Source organism: Osmerus mordax, chromosome 24, assembly GCF_038355195.1.
Source record: "Osmerus mordax isolate fOsmMor3 chromosome 24, fOsmMor3.pri, whole genome shotgun sequence".
NCBI lineage: Eukaryota > Metazoa > Chordata > Actinopteri > Osmeriformes > Osmeridae > Osmerus > Osmerus mordax.
The window spans coordinates 10,107,609-10,127,833 of NC_090073.1; the positions used below are offsets into that span (position 1 = coordinate 10,107,609).

At 41.9% G+C, this 20,225-nt stretch overlaps 2 protein-coding genes across 2 annotated transcripts; both read right to left on the reverse strand.

The window, feature by feature from the left end:
* Positions 1-1,294: 1,294 nt before the first annotated feature.
* On the reverse strand, positions 1,295-11,505 carry ndufs4 (NADH:ubiquinone oxidoreductase subunit S4). The gene is made up of 5 exons (XM_067228019.1): positions 11,345-11,505; positions 9,682-9,760; positions 2,029-2,201; positions 1,746-1,819; positions 1,295-1,508 (listed from the first exon to the last, which is right to left on the reverse strand). The coding sequence occupies exons 1-5, from the start codon at positions 11,425-11,427 to the stop codon at positions 1,405-1,407; spliced, it is 513 nt and encodes a 170-aa protein (XP_067084120.1). The 5' UTR covers positions 11,428-11,505; the 3' UTR covers positions 1,295-1,404.
* Positions 11,506-11,987: 482 nt separating this feature from the next.
* fsta (follistatin a) lies at positions 11,988-17,935 on the reverse strand. Its single transcript, XM_067227728.1, has 6 exons — positions 17,806-17,935; positions 16,442-16,633; positions 15,973-16,188; positions 15,527-15,751; positions 14,875-15,105; positions 11,988-13,039 (listed from the first exon to the last, which is right to left on the reverse strand). The coding sequence occupies exons 1-6, from the start codon at positions 17,897-17,899 to the stop codon at positions 12,951-12,953; spliced, it is 1,047 nt and encodes a 348-aa protein (XP_067083829.1). The 5' UTR covers positions 17,900-17,935; the 3' UTR covers positions 11,988-12,950.
* Positions 17,936-20,225: the final 2,290 nt, after the last annotated feature.

Sequence of the window (20,225 nt, forward strand, 5' to 3'; positions counted from 1 at the left end):
ACCTAACGTCAGAAAAGTTTACAGTTGAAATATTGTACAACAACTACAGTGATGAATCTCTAAAGAATATATTACATCTTTGATCCAGTAGGAATATTTTGTATTAGATTTACAAAGTCTGTATGCCATGGCGCCATTCTACTGTACGAAGGGGCAAGAACTTAAATCGCATCTCAACAATGGACACGATACATTATTATTTTATTTTTTTCCAATTCCACTCAACCGACTGATGGAATGCTTTCAACTTTTATTACAGCACATTACTGTTTGCTGTAGAAAGCCAAGCAGCATAGTTTTTTCTTCTCCATGTCTTTCTGTTTAGGATTTCAAAGCAAAAGCCTGCTCATACCGACCCTTTATGAATACGCCATTTCTTGTCCCTGGTCAAAAAACTATGGGTCATATTGGAGCGGGTCTTTTAGATGTGCCAAGTGATGGGTCAAAATATATATTGAGCGTGAGAGACTGTGAAAAGGTTTGCAATGCATTGCGTTAATTAACGCCGGCCTATACCAATTAGACCGGCCAGTTGGTTGTGTGAAGATCGACGCAGTCACGCAGACATGGAAAGCAACTCTGTTTACTGAACACAAACAAAGACTGAAAACAAGCACTGGCAACAAGCGTACCTCTAATTGTGAAGTTCGGCAAGAAAAGCATTCTGTGTTTTTTCTGCTCCCTCACCACTTTCAATAACTGAAAGTTCGTTAAGATGGCAGTAGACCAGCCATTGGGATAGGATTTGGGTTTTTTACCGTAAGGATCTTGAGGGCTGTAGTGTCTCAAGCCACTGCGATGGTTCAATGGCTCATTTGATTCATCAGGACTAATGCGTTGATCATCAACAATCCTTCTGCTGCCTGGATAGCTGTTGTCAGAGTAGAGCCCTGATGGCTGTATTTAAGGACACAACAGTTTACCTGATTCACAACACAGTTGGAGACCTGTGCTAATGTCATTCAATCTGGTTATATTGTTTTTTAGTTTTTATCAGATTGATGATCGATGAGTTTTACATGTGCTCAATATGAGTTCTCTCAAACTCTGGAATGTCAAGTAATTTACCTCTGCCTAATAACTTCCAAACATCCAAGTCCATTTAATGTGATCTTGCAGCTTCAATGCTCCCAATGTTTTAACCTTGAATTAAATATCTAAACTCTTCCAGGTGGGGGAAGGGGGTGCTCAGAACAACATTTATAACTTCCCGTCTTCTGAAACACCCTCAGAAGAACCTCAAACTACCCAAACCCCTTTTCTTGAACAATAGTTTAAAAGAAGAATGAAAACATTCAGAGTTAACATGTAATTATTTATTTACTTTTAAATTCAGAATGTTATGATACATAATTGTCACTGAGCAATGCGATGAACCAAGACTAGCAAATGGGTGTCATCGGTTTACTTAGCGGACCTCCTCGTCCTCTTGTTCCAGGAGAAGTTGGCTCCATATGACTTCACCCTGGGCTTCGATGTCCTCTTGTCTGTTAAATCATAGCTCCAACCTGCAAAAACAAACAGCTTGAATAAGCAACGCAGGCAGTGGACAGCTTCGTATATTCCTTTTGGACCGGTTCCAATCACAATTGAGGTGCTTCGTAGACATCTGAGGTCTGTGTATAGACAGAACTGCAGTTATCTCCATCCTGTTGTTTAAACAGCACATACTTCCACATACTTAACACATAACTGGCACCTCTAACCTAACGAAGTTACAGAGGGGAAGGGTAGCTTTGGCATACCGTTTTTCTCTGCGAAGGCGATTGCATCTTCCTTGGAGCTGAAGTTAAGCACCATGTTGGATAACGGGTCAGCTCTGTAAGACAGGGGTGAGGCATGTTACATCAGTCTAAACATTTTAGCATTAGAGTCCATTAAGTAGCATTATAACATCTGATTCCCTTTCACCAGGAGAGGATTTTCCGAACGGCCACAAACGTGAGTGTAAAGTCGTGAATATAAAAGATTCAGAAATAGCTTTTTGAGGGGGGTTTTAGACAACCAACTGTAGGTTTGCAGACTTACGTGGAGCCCCAGCCCATGAGTGGATTCTCCCAGCGTTCCCTGGTGTCGAAGTCCAGCCTCCACTTCCTGGTGCTGTTGATGCCTGATTGCATGGCGGTACGCGTCGGCACAAAAATGCGAACCGTGCGATTCTTAATGTGCTCCTCCGGAGCCCCCGTCAAGGTTGTGATGTCCTAAGGAGAGGGCAAAGCACATAAAAACACACACTAATTACGTTTGTTGCGACAACATTCACGATTACAAGTAACGGGTATCGTTCATTCTTCGAAAAAATATTAACATATCATGGTCTGATAATTGAATGGGACTTGAAATCCTTTGGTTGCGAAAATCAAACCAAACTTCAGCCATCAAAGAGATTTCCCCGGTCTCACTGACCTTCCGATTAACTTTTGAAATTGAGACGGATGGAGAGATCCCATTTTGCTATTTTCCCAGACAGCAAAGGCCTCCCCCCCCCCCCGCTAGCTGCTTGGACGAGCATGCATGAGTTCCTTTTAGACAAACAATGGATATCGTTCTATTAAGTGGACCATTGATAATGACTTAATGGTTCACTGCCATCCCGTAATGATGACCAAATCACACAGGAGAAAAAAGTGTGGTTGGTTCAGGGACACGACAAAACAAAGACCAAAGACTGCCCAACACTTACCATGTTCATACACAACAATAGTCTCCTGAACATAAAAAATACACACTAATAGAGATATTAAAAACACTGATTTCCCCCTCTGGTTTGACGCCCCGATTAGTCTTCCTTTTAGTGAGTTAGGAAGGCCAATTCAAGGTGTGATTGTGTGCATTGCAGTGGCTGGTCTAGTGGAGCATGTTCAGCGTGGTGTGCTTTACAACTAGCAAAATACGGAGATGAAATTAGACATACAGTATAGAACAGTTTTTTAAATACCAGAGCCTTGCCTTAAATACCTTGCATCCTAACTGTTTTGGAGAAATAAGAATATGAATTTTAGGCCATATCGCCTAACCTACCTTTAAATATAAATGTTTAATGACTGTATGCAAACTGCAAATATACATTTATAAATGTAAAAATAGGCCGATGCAGCAGGCTGATGCAACTCTACCAAATAAAAATAGACCACAAGCATAACTGTCTGTAGAAGGAAAACAGAAGAAAAAAAGTCCATGAAAAGGATGGGAGGGAGGTGGTGCACTTTGGGTGTCATATATGCATATTCCAGGCCAGCTAAAGCTCCTTCAGTCTCCTATAGAAGACCCTGTCCAATTCTTTAGGGAATTAGCAAACAAGTGATGGGAAGTCTGCGACAAAACACAGACAAACCTCCCAGCCTGCCGCCACCCAGGCCTCCGCCTGGCAGGGCGCTCCCCTTTCAATACAAGAATTTCACACATTTCAATGCCCATTACAACTTCAAAGAATCAAATTTTCATCATTGTCTGTCATCTGCCAGTTGATTTGTATAAAGGGGGTCCTTTTTGCATGAACTCCACACAAAAGGCCCGCTCGCTAACTGTGCTGCAGAAAACTTCCCCACCACCCCCACTCGATGTTAAGCCGGCAAAATTACAGACTGGGTCTGTATACAGTTTGCTTCACTGAAACAACAATTTTAATACACCTCAAGATCTAAACTGTGTTAAAATTATTCACAAATAAGATCTCCGCTTAAAAAAATACAATAAACCTTTCATGAAGAAAGGGAAGGGTGAGGAGGGCGGGGGGGCAGGCACTTCAAGAGTACTCATTATTTCCGGTTGCCCCATCTACTTAACCTTAACAATTCACACTGGAGAGGAAAACAGCCTCTTTTCAGCAGAAGGGCTGGTTCATGACACAATAACACACGGTCAGAGCGGGAAAAACGAAGGAACCCAGATCTGTTTGATCTCAGAAGCATCGACAAGTCATCAAATACGGTGAAGATTTCACAAGTGTTTCTTGTTACAGGAACAAAAGGCTTGGACCTGAACGTACTATTTTGGGGTTTAAAACTGATGAAAGATTGTTTTTTTGAGTATGTCAGAGGACAAACCCATCAAAGCTTTGTTCTTACAAAACATTTGTAGGGAGTTTTCAGCCACATACTTACATCAGGGCCACTGCCACAGTTGTAAAACCTTATTTATGATTTAATAGAGCCATTCGTTATTGGTGTGGTTGGATCAGGACAACCGCACGGTTGTTCTGAGGTCTTTTTGTGGTTGAGAGTACTGTGTGCTACAGGTCCCTGTGAGAACGCGCTCTAAGACGAACGCAGGAACATCACTCTTCCAGACACATTAGTGTTCATCCCAGATCATACGCCCCTGGGATTAACACACAGGTCCACGGTTAAGCATGCTACACAAACCGCTTCACGTGGCTGGATAATCTCTCCAGTTGTAACAGACCCTAAATCATAAGCTTGGAGCGTCGAGAAGACTCAAACATATAGAAACGTCCTTAGGATAATCAGCCGATATTCCTCACACTGTCCTGAAGAAAAATACGTCTAGACTTCTTTTGAGGGGGGGAATAATATGCTCGCATACATTAGTGTAAAAGCTAGGAGGGCTACCGGCACAACAAGCACAAAACCAGAGGGCCTCAAAGAGGGTGAAGGAGGCGGGTTCCCAGGAAGACTAGAGAGGGCCGTCACAAAGGAAAAACCCACACGGAGAGCCCTTTTTCTGCCACGTACAGGAAGTAAAATGAGAACGATGAAGTTTGACACTATTCACAGAGACGACAATACCTGGCAGAGCAGGCAGAAAGCCTGGCTTAAGAAAAGGGGGGAGAAGGCTGGCGAAATCTCCATCACGTGAAAGCGTGTCGATATTTCTGACACCTCCAGGCTCCGTCTGAGAATTAGGAGCAAGGGGGCTGGTGCCCTGAGGCTGTCAGGGCAGTGCTGCACGTCTGAGCGTCGCTTTTCCAAAAACTCCACAAAGACCCAGGGTGGAAGACTTCAGTGTAAACAAGTTTTTACAAGTTGTAAAAACCTGAACAAAAACACCCCACCTTTTTTACCCCAAAAGATAGATGGATCGAAATCATCCCAGATAATTATGAGAGAAATATGGTTCTTCATGCCAACTGGTATAACAAAAAATTCTGACTACGAAAAGACTGAGTGAACTACATATGACTGATGTGATACGGCTCCAGACCCCCTGACCCCATCGTGCACTAAGCTATAGAATCTCTAGATGTGCTTCTTTGAAAACCTGTTTCCTCTCTCCTCAAATCCATCCACCACTCACTGATTCTCAGGTCAGTGTCCCCACTTACCCTAAGATACGCTACTAGTTTATTCAACTGCCGTCTGAACTGGACCCATTTTGAACCAGTCAATCCCATAAAATATTGTTGAAATATTCTGATAGCAACTACAGGTCTGGTCCAAAAGGAACAAGACATGTACTGATGTGAAACAACAAAGGTGGCGTAAAAGAAAGAGGATTAATCCAAATGCATAACCAAGATGTTATCTTAATATTATTATTATTATTATTGTTATAACAGACAATGTTTTGTGCCTGTCAGTACTGCTTGTCCTCCATAAATATAGTAATCTCTCTCCTCCTTTGGTTTGAGTCCATTACTTAAAACATCAGGGACTGGTTTTAGAAAATAAAGCATGATATGGGTTCAAAGCCAATGAGAAAAAAAATTACTTGCTTGTCTAGGATTTCATTTAGTAAAAACTTCAAGCTGCATTACATACTTAGATTCCAATGGCAATATCATCTGTTTTGGGCTTTGAAAACTAGTTCATATTAAAGAGCCAGGGCCCAAGACATCTGACAACATGAAGATGAAGACTAGTACAGACGAAAGTAGCGGGTCTTCTCTGAACTGCTCGACTGCAAATTCAATTACCCGGGAAATTCCCAAAAGCCAAATATGACTAAACAATGAATCACTCACTGAAAATGTTAAAACAACTGAATGTTTAAACATTACAACCTGACATCAACCAGACACGGGGCAATTCTTTCTGCTTTTGACAAACTACTAAACTGGTGAATCAAACTCCTTGTCAAAAACCCTTTTGTAAAGTATGAGGGGAAACCAGGCTTGATAATGAAGTTTCCTGTGTGTGTCTGTCACACGGGGCTTTCAGCCATCAGGATGTTTTGGCGGAGGAGGAGGGTCGATCTGACGGGTGTGCTGAGAGACTGGCCACCCTATCCTTCGACGGCGTGTACGGTCGGGACCACCATATGCCAAAACCACAACCTCACAGCCGGCGTGGTTTGATGTGGGGGGTCAACAGGTCAGCCAAACTGAATCATGGCGAATCAGCGCTAGGTCAGAAGAAAGCTAAAACATCACACCCTTAACCCTCCAGCAGGAAAACCGTTTCCAGGATGCAGATTTCACTCATCGCCCTCGAGTTTCCCCTCCTTCGGTCATCTTTGAAGTGTGAAAAGTGTGCCAATTACCGATCGGACTTGTAGGGGCGTTTCCCACAGACGTAAATATTGTGAGGTTTTGCTTCTGTGAAGGAGTGACTGCGCATGGAAGTAAGGAGCAGATGGCGGCCAGGATGGTTTAATTCTCACGTTACACACTACAGCAGTGATACGGGGTTAGGTAGGGGGGCAGTGTCTCATCTGCCTACTGCTACGTTACCAGTTAGTTTATTTATGCCCTCTGCAACCTCTGTTACAGAGATAATACATCTAGGGTAACGTGGGGTTAAATGCCACCTGGCCATTTAGGGGGCTGTGACATGCAATAAAAAAAAATAAAAAAATGAAATACTATAACACTAATAGTAATAATTCTACTATGTAATTTTACAATTTTAAGTTTCATAGGTGATCAAATAACCTACTGGCCAGGTTCAAACCAATTACATTTACAAAGCATTTCTTTGATGAAAATGCAAGGATTTTAAGAACGTGTTTAAGTAGACAAAGCATGAGACGAAATAGAAATGGCCTTGATTTCAAATGATAGTTTTGTATCCATTTTGAAATCGGGTTACGGGTTAAAGGGGTTCCTAATGGGGTTCCTTGCAAAGCTACAGAGAAGAGAACAGGGAACGTTTCTCTTAATCCGCGCTGCAAACACTCCTCTCCAGCTAGCAACATGCCGTTTCCTCACTCTGAAGGACCCTTGAAGAGATGCTCTCTACTTACAAGTTTGCAGTCTAGATGAAACCACCCCCCCTCCCTCCCCTCCATGGCCCCCCCTCCTCCCCCAGTCTCAAGTCGTGAGACTTCCACAGGCTCACATCCCAAGGGGACAACCAGACAAAACAGACACTTGAGAGGTCTGTGAGGACAGGAGTGAGGGAGAGAGGATGATGGGTGGAAGAGAGAGCATGATGGGTGGGAGGGATGAGGGTTAGACTGTTCCCCTGAGTCATCCCCTAGACTGAGTCTGCACCCCTGTTCTGCAGGCTTTGACTCAAGCTAAAAATAACATTCTGTGGAATTCTTCTTAGTTGGTTGTGATTCGGAACTGTCTGAGGGGTATGCTAAAGACTGATAGCAGGAGCCTGTATTTGAAACACTAGCTCCAAATAACTCATTAATTTCTTTTCTTTTTTTTTTTACTTTCAAGAAACATTGGACAAAAAATAATTTGGAATCCTTAATATACATTTACGTGGACAAACTTAACTTCTGTATGAAATCCAGTCAAATCAATCAGATGACCCAAAGATGTGTTGTGCCAGTTCAGTGCTGTCCTCCGCTCTTCCTTCCTACGCATCTTTCACTCTCACCACCTCCCTCTCCAACTCGTTAAACCCCAGTGCCTTTAGACAACTCTATAACAAACTTCATGAGCACTTTAAGATTCTTGTGTTGTCTTTATGTGGAAGGAGAAAGGGTGATCGGCCACAGACAGGCAGTAAGCGAGGCCCTGTCCCAGAGCAGACAGGCAGTAAGCGAGGCCCTGTCCCAGAGCAGACAGGCAGTAAGCGAGGCCCTGTCCCAGAGCAGACAGGCAGTAAGCGAGGCCCTGTCCCAGAGCAGACAGGCAGTAAGCGAGGCCCTGTCCCAGAGCAGACAGGCAGTAAGCGAGGCCCTGTCCCAGAGCAGACAGGCAGTAAGCGAGGCCCTGTCCCAGAGCAGACAGGCAGTAAGCGAGGCCCTGTTCCAGAGCACGGAGCATTGTAATTGGATGACCTGGTATTTTCAACCATCTTCTTTGCACCTATTAAACATCTTCAGAACTCCCACAAGTCTCTGAGGGGCCAGGGAGAGGGGTTTGGAGGTTATTTGTGGACAGGGCCGGGGAAAAAGCAAATCAGCAGTCCGTCTAATTTGCCTGTCTGTCTGTCTGTGTCCTTGTGTGGAGGCCAAGAGGATGTCCGTGTGAGGCAGTGTATCGGTGCCTGGCCCCGGGGGCAGACCAGCATGCTTAATCAAACAGTAATTACTAACAAAAGCGGGTCAGTGCAGAGCAGACATCAGAATGGACGGTTCTGGGGACAGGGTCTCCATCACGCAGGTTTTTCTGACGTTTTTCGACATGGTCGATTTGTTCCTCCGCAGCTATTCAGAGCAGACGAGCCTCGGGCTGCGGGGAATGTTTGGTTCTTCGTGCCGCGCAGTGTTTTGTGTTCGCAAAGGAACAGACAGCATAACTCTAGCAAGCTATGACAATTCAATTCAACACCAGTTAATTTTTCACTCTAACAAGTTTTCCTCCTTGTGTCTTGCATTTCACCGGGAAATGTGACAACAATGAGCTTTTACTCTAACTGGTTCAGTTAAAATCTGTAATATTACTCTCATATACAACAACTCACTGATCCAATAAGTCTGTTTAAAAAGTTGTAGATGAAACATTGAGGCGACTCCTGAAAACCGGAACACGAGCCCCGTCCAGAGCAGAGGGCGTTCTGTGTTATGGGCCAAACGTGTTTGATTGGAGGAACTAGAATAGTACTACACGCCGATCGATATCAATCTTTTCCTGTGAAGGGTCCATACTGCTGCATGCCTGAAAGGGAGATGAACCCTGCACGAGACAGAAGGTTCCGCACACGCGCGAAGGTTCCGCACAAGCGCGAAGGTTCCGCACAAGCGCGAAGGTTCCGACTTCTGTCAGTCTCACCATCATGCAGTTTCTAGTCTTCTCGTTGGCTCCTATCATATGAAAGTTAAAACATGCTGAACAAACGCATGTTGCTTGGACTCTGTTGCTGCATATCTCAGCCTTCATAGCCTATTTTTCTAGTCCTTTAAATTTAAACATATTTATCATCTTCTAACACTTGCACAATCAAAACCATAATATATTCTGAAATCTGTGCCAACCCCAGCAGCTTCAAAGTGGGCCTGTGGGTCAGGTTATCAGTGTTTTGACTAAGAAGGAGACACCAGGTGGTGAGATGAAACTAAATTAGCTAAAGGCTGTTGCATGTACACTCACGAAGGCCTTTCTTACAGCACCGTGATAGTTACCTTCAGGACTACATACTTGAAAAGGGAGTATTTCAGTACTCCCTAATAATGCTGCGTTCTTTGCAGTTATTTGTGGTAACAGGCTTATATGCTTTCAACATTCACTAGGCAATGTTTTGCCAAGGCCACAATTTGTGTCAAATGTAGTCACCGGAATGCCGACACATTTGAAACGAAAAGAGAAAGCATGATTTCACACACATCGATTAACATTCCTCCAAACCTCTGCCAGGTTTTCAACCAGGGAGAGATCCTCACCAGTTTCTCATCCACGGTGATGAGTTGCGTTTCTTGTCCCTGTTTCTCTGCCAGCCTCCATGCCGAGGTGCTTGTTAATCTGCAAAACAGACAGTTGGAGAGATATTTAAATGGCAGAAGCAAGGAAAAAATGCACAAGCTGCAAAAAAGAAATTACGTAAACAGGCTACCACGACAGCAATTAGGCTAGCTGTTCTAGAGGAGGTGTAGGGGCCGAGAGTGAAAGGAAAGAGTAGGGGGGAGGGGAGTAGGGGGAAGGAGTTTGTTTTCTCCCCCCATTAGTTCTGTCTGGAGCCCTCTGGCAAGCTCCCACTGGCCTGCTACCGACAAACTGCACGTTCTGCTGGCCCAACGACCAACTGTCATCAGGTCCATGGCGGGGACTGTGTGGGCTCTCTGAGCGTAGAGGGTTCAGCTTGTCACGATACTGTTGTGTACCTCGCTGCCTCGGCTGGGGAAGACCAGCCAGCAGGAGAACGACAGCTCTGGGGCCTGTGTGCTGAGCCAGCAGGCCATGCGGAGAAGACAAACAAATAACAGGTCCTTGTCTTCAGGATTAATGTCTGCAGTCTGTCACGTTATCTTGGACAAGAATATCAAATGTTATTAGTTGAGCTGGCAGGTGATGTTCTGCAAAAAAAAATTGAATAAAAATATAGGCCTAGTTTCCCAAATACTAACTGTCAGTAAGGATAAGCCTAGGGCTGGGAGCTATTGGAAATGTACCAGAAACGACATCAAGACTCTCTTTACCAACCTATTTGGTCCATTTGACCTAAAAATTAATCCAGTGCAAGCCACGTTACAAATACCAGTTTGGAAATGATCAACAACAGGCTATAGGATAATAGTTTTTACATCCATTCCTGGACAGCACCCTGACTCAAAAGCTACTCAGACGATACATAAGCACAGCGTATTGCAGAAGCATTACTATACTGAGACCGTGCCAACATCCTGCTATTGCAGAAGCATTACTATACTGAGACCATGCCAACATCCTGAAGAGGACGGAGTGAGATCATGATGCAGCAGACCCACTACCTCACCAAGGACATGGTTCTCCTTTCACCTGGATATATTCTAGCCGAGTGACTGCCAATCTGGAGGGAATAGTCTGTAAACGCGTGAAAATATATCAGATTGCCTCAATGATATTTCAGGATAACATTTTAAACATGTTGAGCGATTTCGTGGGTTTGATTAATTGAAAACCTGACTTTTAGTCTTTGTTAATGTCGTTAGCTAGCTAACTAGCTACCAAGCTACGCTCTCTTAGCAAGGCCAGACCACTGCATTACCACCCAAATGTAAACTAGCTATGCAGCCACCTTTGCTAGCAAGTTTACCAGAGGACACGCGTAGAGTTCCTGGCTTGCAAATTCAGTGCAGTTTAGATTTAGTTCCCCAAAAGTTCATATGCCCCAAATCCAGCATGCATGTTTAATACATGTTCAAGTGATGAAGCTTGACATTTTTGAGTAGCATAATTAGCGGTGTGTATCTAACGTTAGCCAGCTAGCACTAGCTAGCTGACAGCTAAGTAGCGCATTTGCTAAGCTAGCCATCTTCATTTACCTGGCTATGGACGGTGCATACATTGACACCATTTAAATGATCATAAATAGGGACAAAGTCTTATAAGAAAAGGACTCGCCATTACCTGGTGTTATTCAGAAATATTTTTGTGCCTGAATCCAGCAGAAAGAGACGTCCTAACCCAAGAAGTGACATTGAGGACGCCATAATTTTGTCAACACGGCTACACTACGGAGTCCGACGAAGTTCAAAAAGTAAATCGCGTTTCCGTCTGACAGCGACAGCTCATAACATTTCAGGAGCTGGGAGTTTAACTGTTCAACCAATGTATAATTGCTGTAATCAGTAAATTGACTTCCGTCTTTACACGGTGATTCATGCATCACTATTACTCATTTGAGTAATGCTATTATTTCCTAATTACCTCTCAAATCGGCTTACTCAAGATTCCTAATCAAGGTATTTTTCCTTATAAACATGCATTCTCATGTTATAAAGATCTGCTGGAATTTAGGAAAATAGGCATGTTTGATGAAAGTGTAGGTTAAAGCAAATTTATCAGATTGTTTAGTTGTTCCATACTTCAATACAGGTTTCCACCTCCCTTACTTCTACATTGACAGCTAATGCTTAGGCCCTGTTTTGAACTGTTTATAACTGTCGTGTAGGTGTTGGAATGAATGGTCATATGTTAGTGTTTAAGGACTGGACAGCTAAACATTAATACCATATGTACCAAGAATGAAATGCTATATACGAGTCAAAAGTTTAAGGAAAAAACAGTTTAATTGTTTAACTCTTCATATATGTACAAATACCATCAAACTTTTTATGTACATATGACATTTACATAAAAAAATACAAAACTATATATTTATAACTGAATTTTGTATTTCCTTTGTGATGTTTGGAAATAAAAATGCATTCTGAAAAATTGTGTGAGAAGCAAAGTAATATGGTTTGATATAGTGGTAAGTACTGCTTTATATATCATCCTGTAAGCTCCGCAAGAGCGATATGGAGCAACACATTGGCAAGAAGACAGCACACATGTTAATGGCACATTTTTTTTCAAAGAAATCAAGTATTGTCCAAAACCCATCTCTGTTCTAGTGAAAAATATTAATGCTATTGAATAATATTTGACATTACCGTTAGGTATAACTAATGGATAAAGGATAAACAAAGGATTAGTTACAATGCTGCACCATATAAAGTACCGTTGCAGAACCATTGAGAGAATCCCTTTGGTCAGTTATAATGAGTTGTAAACAAACCAGAAACATTTCTGTACATAATGATTGACAGGTTTCCAATAAATAAACACACACTAAACATGCATTTATGTGTGACATAAACATCTGTGATAAAGATTTGACAGTAATAAGCAGATTTTTACAGCTCAGGGAATGCAATTTACAGCTTGCAGAAGACTCATACTTACACGGTACACAACAAATAAATAACACTGCTTCTCTTTGGACAAATACATTTCTTCATAATAAAAAATAAAAGGAAAACATACAACGAAAGAAAAAAAAAGTGGTAACTCAAGATATCATGGGAGATAGGAAACCTGACATTGTAAATGTATAAATTATAAAACACGAAACACAGTATAAATAAACATCTAGCAGACTGGACTATATGTATACTTTTTTTTTTCTTTAAAAAATAAATAAGCATACACATGTGTGCAGTACATGATTCCTCCCCCTACTGCCGATCGCTTATCCGTCCAGTAAAGATGACAAACGGATAAATGCCATGTAGTCAGGGTCCTCATCTTCCTCATCCTCCTCCTGGTCTTCTGTGATGGCTACATGGGAGAATACATGGCAACTGTTGTATGAATAGGTACCACAACAGCGCAGAATATCACTGACTTAATGTTCTCAAAAAAGCCCCCTTCAAACCCCCATTACAGCCATGTGTTTGGGATCATTATGCAACTTGGCAGTCCATAATGCATTTGTGGGCATCCCCCCCAGTTATGCAACCCTATTTACACACACTAGGTAGTCAGGGCTGCGACGAGAGAGAGAGAGAGGGAGGGGGTGGGAGTGGCGGGGGCGAGCGGGTCGGGGGGGATGAAGCGTCCAATGTCTCAGGTCTTGTTTGGCAAATTCCTGGAAGCAGCCATACACTCAAGACTTAAAAGCACACACACACACACTCTCACACACAAAAGAGCCCCTGTGTTCTAGGGTTTTTCTCATTTACGTCTCCTTGTTGTGTCAGACATACTGTTGCTGCCAGCCGGAGGAGGAGGCTGTGTTACAGACTGACCAGTAGCAGGCAGGTCAAAGGTCAACAACACAGTTTTGAGGTATTTTTTTCTACACAAGAGTTTAACAATTGGAAATGAAAAAAGCACACAAGCAAGAGCAACAATACAAACAGGCAATCCCTCATAAATCCCTACAGATATTTTCGATATAGATATATATAGATATATATATATATATATATATGTATGTATACTCAGGTAGACACATTCACTTGAAACAGCACACAAAGTCAGCAGATAAGTGTTAATTTGTCTGATGGTAGAAGAGAGATGAGACCGTGTCCTACAAGCTTCCTTCTGCTTATCCTGCAAACTGTAAAATGCCACTTTTGTTTGACCCATGAGGTGATTATAAAGTTGGTCCCTTAATAGAGTTGATCTCAAACCTTAAGGCACGGTTACCACGGTTACATTAAGGTTGGCAGTCAGAGTGGGGAGGATGTATAAGAAATAAAAACGATTTTATGGTGACATTTGAAAATACATTTTGAAAATTGATATTCCTTGAGGATGTTGCAAAGTCTGATGGCAGCCCAACCTTACGGAGGTTATAGCTCACATTTATATATTTTTACATAGTATGATAAGGTTTGGTCTGGCTCCAATGTTACAATCACCTTATGCACATATATGGATTATGCAAATATATTCCGTTTTCCTTTACATGTTGGAAAAGTGATGTTTGTCACATGATATAGTGCATTTTGAATTGATTGATTACAGCCAAAAGCAAAAAACAAAACATAAATACATGATTAACATGAAATTACCAATGTGACCGTGGGATTCACAAGCTGTAAAGATCTCTAATATGTCTCTCTAGTCCAAAAAGAAAAAGAAAACACTGACAATGAAGAAACTGCTGGAAACTTCTGGAACCTGCTTGGTTAAGCAGCAGATCACACAGGATGAGCTAACTCAGCTAAACTTTAAAGTTACCACGATTGTTAAACTGCAAAATAAAAGTTAGTCTCCTTTATATACTTGTTAGTTTAATGACGTTAGCATATCCAAAACTCCCAAAATGAGTATGTTGGAACTATTATCTTTAACCTATTGATATATGTTTTTTGTTTACTTGTTTTTGCAGAAGACATGCAAAAAATAACAAAAGGCAGCGACATAGACAACATCATGCAAGTTCTCCCATTCTCAAGTCCCTTTGCTTGCTTAAGATGTGCTGGGCAGGGGGTGCGGGGAGCGCGTTTAGCGGGGAGATAAGGAACCAAGGAGAGGGAGTTGCTGAGGTAACCCTGAGGTAACCCAGGGTTACAACTGAGGTTGTTTTTGGGGTGGGGAGTGGGAAGGGTAAGAGAGAGAGGGGGGGGGGCATGGACTTGTCTTTAGCTTGGATGATTACTTACAGTTGCAAGATCCTGAATGCTTAACTTCCAGGAGCATTCCCAAAGAGCAAGCGGCCTGTTTCATGGCGCACTCGCTGGGGTATGTGGTGTTGTCGCTGGCGCACACCGCCTCCTCCGGACGGCTGCCTGGGCAGACCTCATCGCACAGCGAGCAGCGGCCCCTGCTCATTCTGGAGTCCCACAGGCACCTCTTCCCCGCGCTGCACTGGATGTCCTTGCACGACTTGGCCTCTGAGCGCAAGAGAAGAAGGGAACCTGTGTTAGATGCGTCATCGCATCACGTAATTGCGTGCCACGTTATGGTCTTGCCTTGAGGAGGGCTGCATTTGTATCGACGTTCTGTGGCTGACCCAGTATCTCTGCCCTCCAGCAAAGCAAGCTCGACCAAGGGCACCTCCACAACATCGGAAATACTTGGAAATTGTTTTCTAAAAAACGGAATTCATCTGGCTGAAAAGGCTGCCAGCATCATGACACTAAGTTGTCTATCATTTCTTAATCAAACATAACTTAGAACATTCCTTTTAAGTGGAATGTTTTTAAACATACCGAATAACTGTAGGATGTTGGCTATAACTTGTGAGGTACACTCAAACAATTTGATAAGAGCATTGTGAAAACCACAGCCTAGAGCAGGGATCTACAGACTTACTGATGCATTTTCCCAGATATGCTATTCCAATAGATCTGCCAAGAAAGCAGGTTGCCCTTCTCAAGTGACAGGTGCTGGCATAGATGATACCGTCATTTCCACACAGATACTGGTCAGGAGAAGTCACTTCTGCGCAAACAGTATTGCAATGTACACAATATGCACTATTTGTCTGGTCTACTACGCACGTGGCGCTGCCAAAGCACTTGACGCCACGGCACGATTCTGTAAAAAAAAGAAAAGATGGACAAAAAAAGGAAAGGTTATTAGTAACAAGTTATTTGAAAACATAGCCTAGCGAACTCAAACGACATATATATACACCTGTAGTTCCACAAAGCAGTACAGATTCTCTTGTAATTTATTATGTAACCTGAATTGAGATATCACCACTTAAGCGCGGTGCAGTTTAACATTTCGTTTGCTTCGAAAAAATACTTCCTTACTTTTGCATTTTCCCAGGTATTGGACGTTAAGGTCCGGGTGACCTTTACATTTAAATTTCAGGAGTGCGCACTCGTCTTTGTATGTCTTTCCATCCGATCCGCACACAGGTTCTTTCCAAGTGACGGAGCAGTCAGGAGCGCACACGCAGCGTGGCTTGCTTCTTTTGTTCATCTTGCACCTCTTTCCGGGACCACAGTCCACATTGTCGCAGGTTTCTAAAATAAAATTAATGTTACGCTATTTAATGGCAAGGATTGGAAGTGCCGCTTGCAGTAATTATACACCTGGCGGGTTGACTAATTCTAAATCCCGATTAACATGCATTCCGAAATAGCCCATTACATATCCACGGGGAATTCGGTGCATCATAAACGGTACACTGTTTTTTTTGCATCGTTTAAACGGAAGCATACTTTAATCACGTCAAAAACATTCTCAAAGTGTGATAGGTTTTATACAAATGACCACCTTTGCATGGTATGCAGTTAGGGGCTCCACCGTTGAAGATCTTCCACCTAAACAGTGTGCTGTTAGGCACATCCTCCTCCGTCCAAGAATACCCCAGTCTGCCGGTCTTGCAGCAATCCTCTCTGCTCATCCCATGCGTGTAGATATCCAGGCATTTATTATTCTTCCCTTGCTTCATCCAACAGTTACCAGCTGTAAACCAAGAAACAAAACACGTTCGTATTATAGTCCGAAAGTCCGAAATCGCCTAACCGTTGACAAACAAGTGCAGTCTGTATAATCTGGATCTCTCCCTCCTTCGAGGCAGGGTCAGGTTTGTCGAGCGCAAATAGACTGTTTTCAACTGAACATTCAATGACTGACAGCCGAAATATACAATGACAACTATAAAAGCATTTTTAAATAGGTTATTAATACGTTGAGAGACCATGTGTTATCAGGACACAAACTGAACTGTCCAGACACTTTTGTATGTCTGTGTCAAACCCAAGCGTCTCAGATAATCGACATTCACATAAATCTATAGGCTAGCCACTGGCCCATGTTTTGGCATGCTCGATATAGCGTGAAGATTCTGAAACTGCTCTGCTAAATGTTTAGCCACTTGACCATTGCAACGAGAAGAATAATGCTTGAATTACATTATTATTATTTTTACAGACACAGGAAGCCTCTAAATCAAATGAGCACCAAAGGTAATGGTCAATGGTTTGGTAACATGTTATTAAGATTAAAATCTTTGGCCAAGTCACGTTCCAAGTTACAAAAACATATCGCATATTCTGAGTTATCCGATTCCAAACTCCAATGCGCCTCCATAAGGTGATTTATTTGTACATGGATGCTACGTGATGATTATAATCGAAATACTGGATAAAATTTGCACCGCATGAATGGTTTTGCAGCTGAGTGTCTCAATGTCATGTAAACTACATCATCTTTAAACACTTCCACGCCCCCCGTAAACTTTGTTTAGCACAACTTTGACAAAGGCTGTCCTATTTACCTACATAAAACATCCCATTTTCAAATGACGAAAACAACTCAATGTGCAAAAGTCCAGAAAGGAATTTTCATATCCATATAGTCTAGTTGAATGTAATAATTATTTCTAAACACCTTTTAAAACTTGAAATACAATTCGTTTGAGACTACCCTTATGGCACCTGTTTTATAGAGACATTTGCACATGCTCTGTTCGATACTGGGACATTCAAAATGAATGGAAAGAAACTAACCTTTCTTTAAAAAAGTTTATATCACTGTCATGGTTTTAAGTTCATCCAAACCGAAATGCAGCTGATTCAGCTGGCGCATTTGGAGCCAGAAAATGTTTTAAGTACACATTAAACTAACAAACCTACCTTGAACTTTCTGAACTTCCATGAAATGACAGAGCCATATCAACAAAAGAATTATACCAGGGTGGAAGTGATCGATCTGTAGCATCCTGAGCATGATGGAGACCAAGTGAACCACGTATTGACACAAGCAGCGCAAAAAGTAATCTGCTTATGGTAGCAGTGTTGAACGAATGTCAGTCTGAGAATGCAGCCTCTTTTTAAATCTATAAGGGGTCTCTGGTGGACTGGGGTGGGCGGTCTTCTGGTCTGGGGGAGGGGGGAGTTTCTTGTTCATCCGAAATTCTTTCAATCCCAATCAGGTGACATCTTTAGTCGTAATTTCTCTGAATTTGTAAAGTAAACGTTTTGTGAAAAATACGTCTCTGGCTAACCACAGTGCGTAACTAATCCCAGTGAGCCACAGAAGTGTTGCTATTGCAACAACCAAGGATGCTTGGAAGACATAAAATACAGAATGTTATGCATTCAAATAGCTATATGTTAGATAACAATTACATAGTTAACTAATTTGTGTTGATCTTATCTAAAGGATGCACGTTTGGCCAATTATAGGTAGCCTAATTTAAACACATATACCGTACTAAATCTGCAGGGTTCAATCAATGTATATGGTTTATATATTCATATTTATACTATTAACAATGAACTAAACTATTAATAACACCCTATACGTGTTAAACGTTTTGTATTGAGAGGCGGTTTTGTTCAATTCAAGTTTATTATTTGGTTAGTTTTCACCCAACCTTCTATTTGAGATTAACTAGGTGATAACTGAAATTTTCCCACCAACTGCAGATTAATGTGTTAATCTTTTAATGAGACGTGTCTGACTATTGGAAACAGCTATCCATGCACAGACAATAATAGATTTCAGAGGCCTTCATGGATGCTAATATTAGAACAGACAGTTGTTTGGGTTGCTCTTTCGTGTCAAGCTTTTAAATATAATCAGTCCTGTTTCCGAAGGGGCTTCAGAGAGAAGTAGAGGTTGGGTGTTACGTTTCATTGAATGAAACACAGGGCAGAAACACCTCATGTCCACTTATAGCCTCGTGATCTTATTCATAGGTCCGCGTGCGACCTCTTGAGCAAACTCCAGGTTATACCCTGAACCTTTGTAAAACAAGCGCGAGAAGTTTGTCGTCTGGGATTCGGAGAGTAAATATTTTGTCTCCTTACGCCTTATCCCAAGTGATATGCCAAAAAATTATTATTGTGATTATTGTTAGCTTACATTAATTTTTAACTTTTCATCGACCTGTCAAAGTCTGCCTCCTCGTCACCGACTGAGCTGCGCGCCAAACTCATAAACTCGTCAGCCTCAAATGTAACACACTCAGTTCAGACACAGATAAGTAAGGCATATTCATCTGTTCAAAACTGTCAAATGTGTCATTTTATTTCCCTTATATTATACCTCAATATACAGTATGTTATGTAGCCTAACAATTTAACAAGATATACAATTTTCAAACGCAGGTTCAAAATGTAACATTTGGATAGGCTACTAGATTGAGTGATCGATTCTGTAAACCACTGATTGAAAAAGCAAATATGTAGGCCTAATGTTTGAGCGAGAGTATCAGTAAATTGTGTGCCTCAAAACAGGAAATTAACAGCTTCTAAGTAAATGTATGAAACAAAAGCATATAAACAGGTGCATGAGTGATTCAATATGGATTTAGTCAGAAAACCAAATTTCAATAGGCTTAATTTCGTTTTAGTCACGGAACACATGTTTGGGCCGTGATTCAAACTGTGTTCTTTTTTAAATTGATTAAATAGGTATAATAACAAGAACATAGTACCCTGAATCAATTCATTATTATCCTAATAGGCTCCAGGCAACTCACTGCGTTAACGTTAATAACTAATAACTTGGCAGTTGGCTAAATTAAATGTAGTACGCTACCTTTGGAGTACAGTTGGAATAGGCCTCAGTTGGAAAATGTCCTCAAGACAACAAAGATAAACGGTAATTGGTCCCCAATTAAATAGCTACCAAGAGCAGCGTCGGATAAAGTCAACGTGATGCTACACGTTTATGAATGACAAACTATAAAGATACTACTAATATATACTACCTCTCAGTACGTAGACATTGAAAGATGCAGAGTCCGATCATTGACGTGATACAGGACTTGGGAAAAGGATGAACGAGACGTTGTGGAAAAGTGTCTGAGGTGATGCTGCCACCTCGCGGTAGAAGGGTTAAACCCACGGGCAGGGCAGTATTTTGAATCCAGGAAAAGTACATAGTAGGACAGTTGTCGGTTTCTACAGAGTAGAGTAAAGCAGAGCAGAGCTCTTTCCAAACTTCGAAAATATTTTTTCACACAGTAAAAGGAGAGGAGAGGAGGAGAACAGAGAAGCCTACTGTAGAGTACACTAGCCTAGAGTAAAGCAGATTAGAGCAGAGT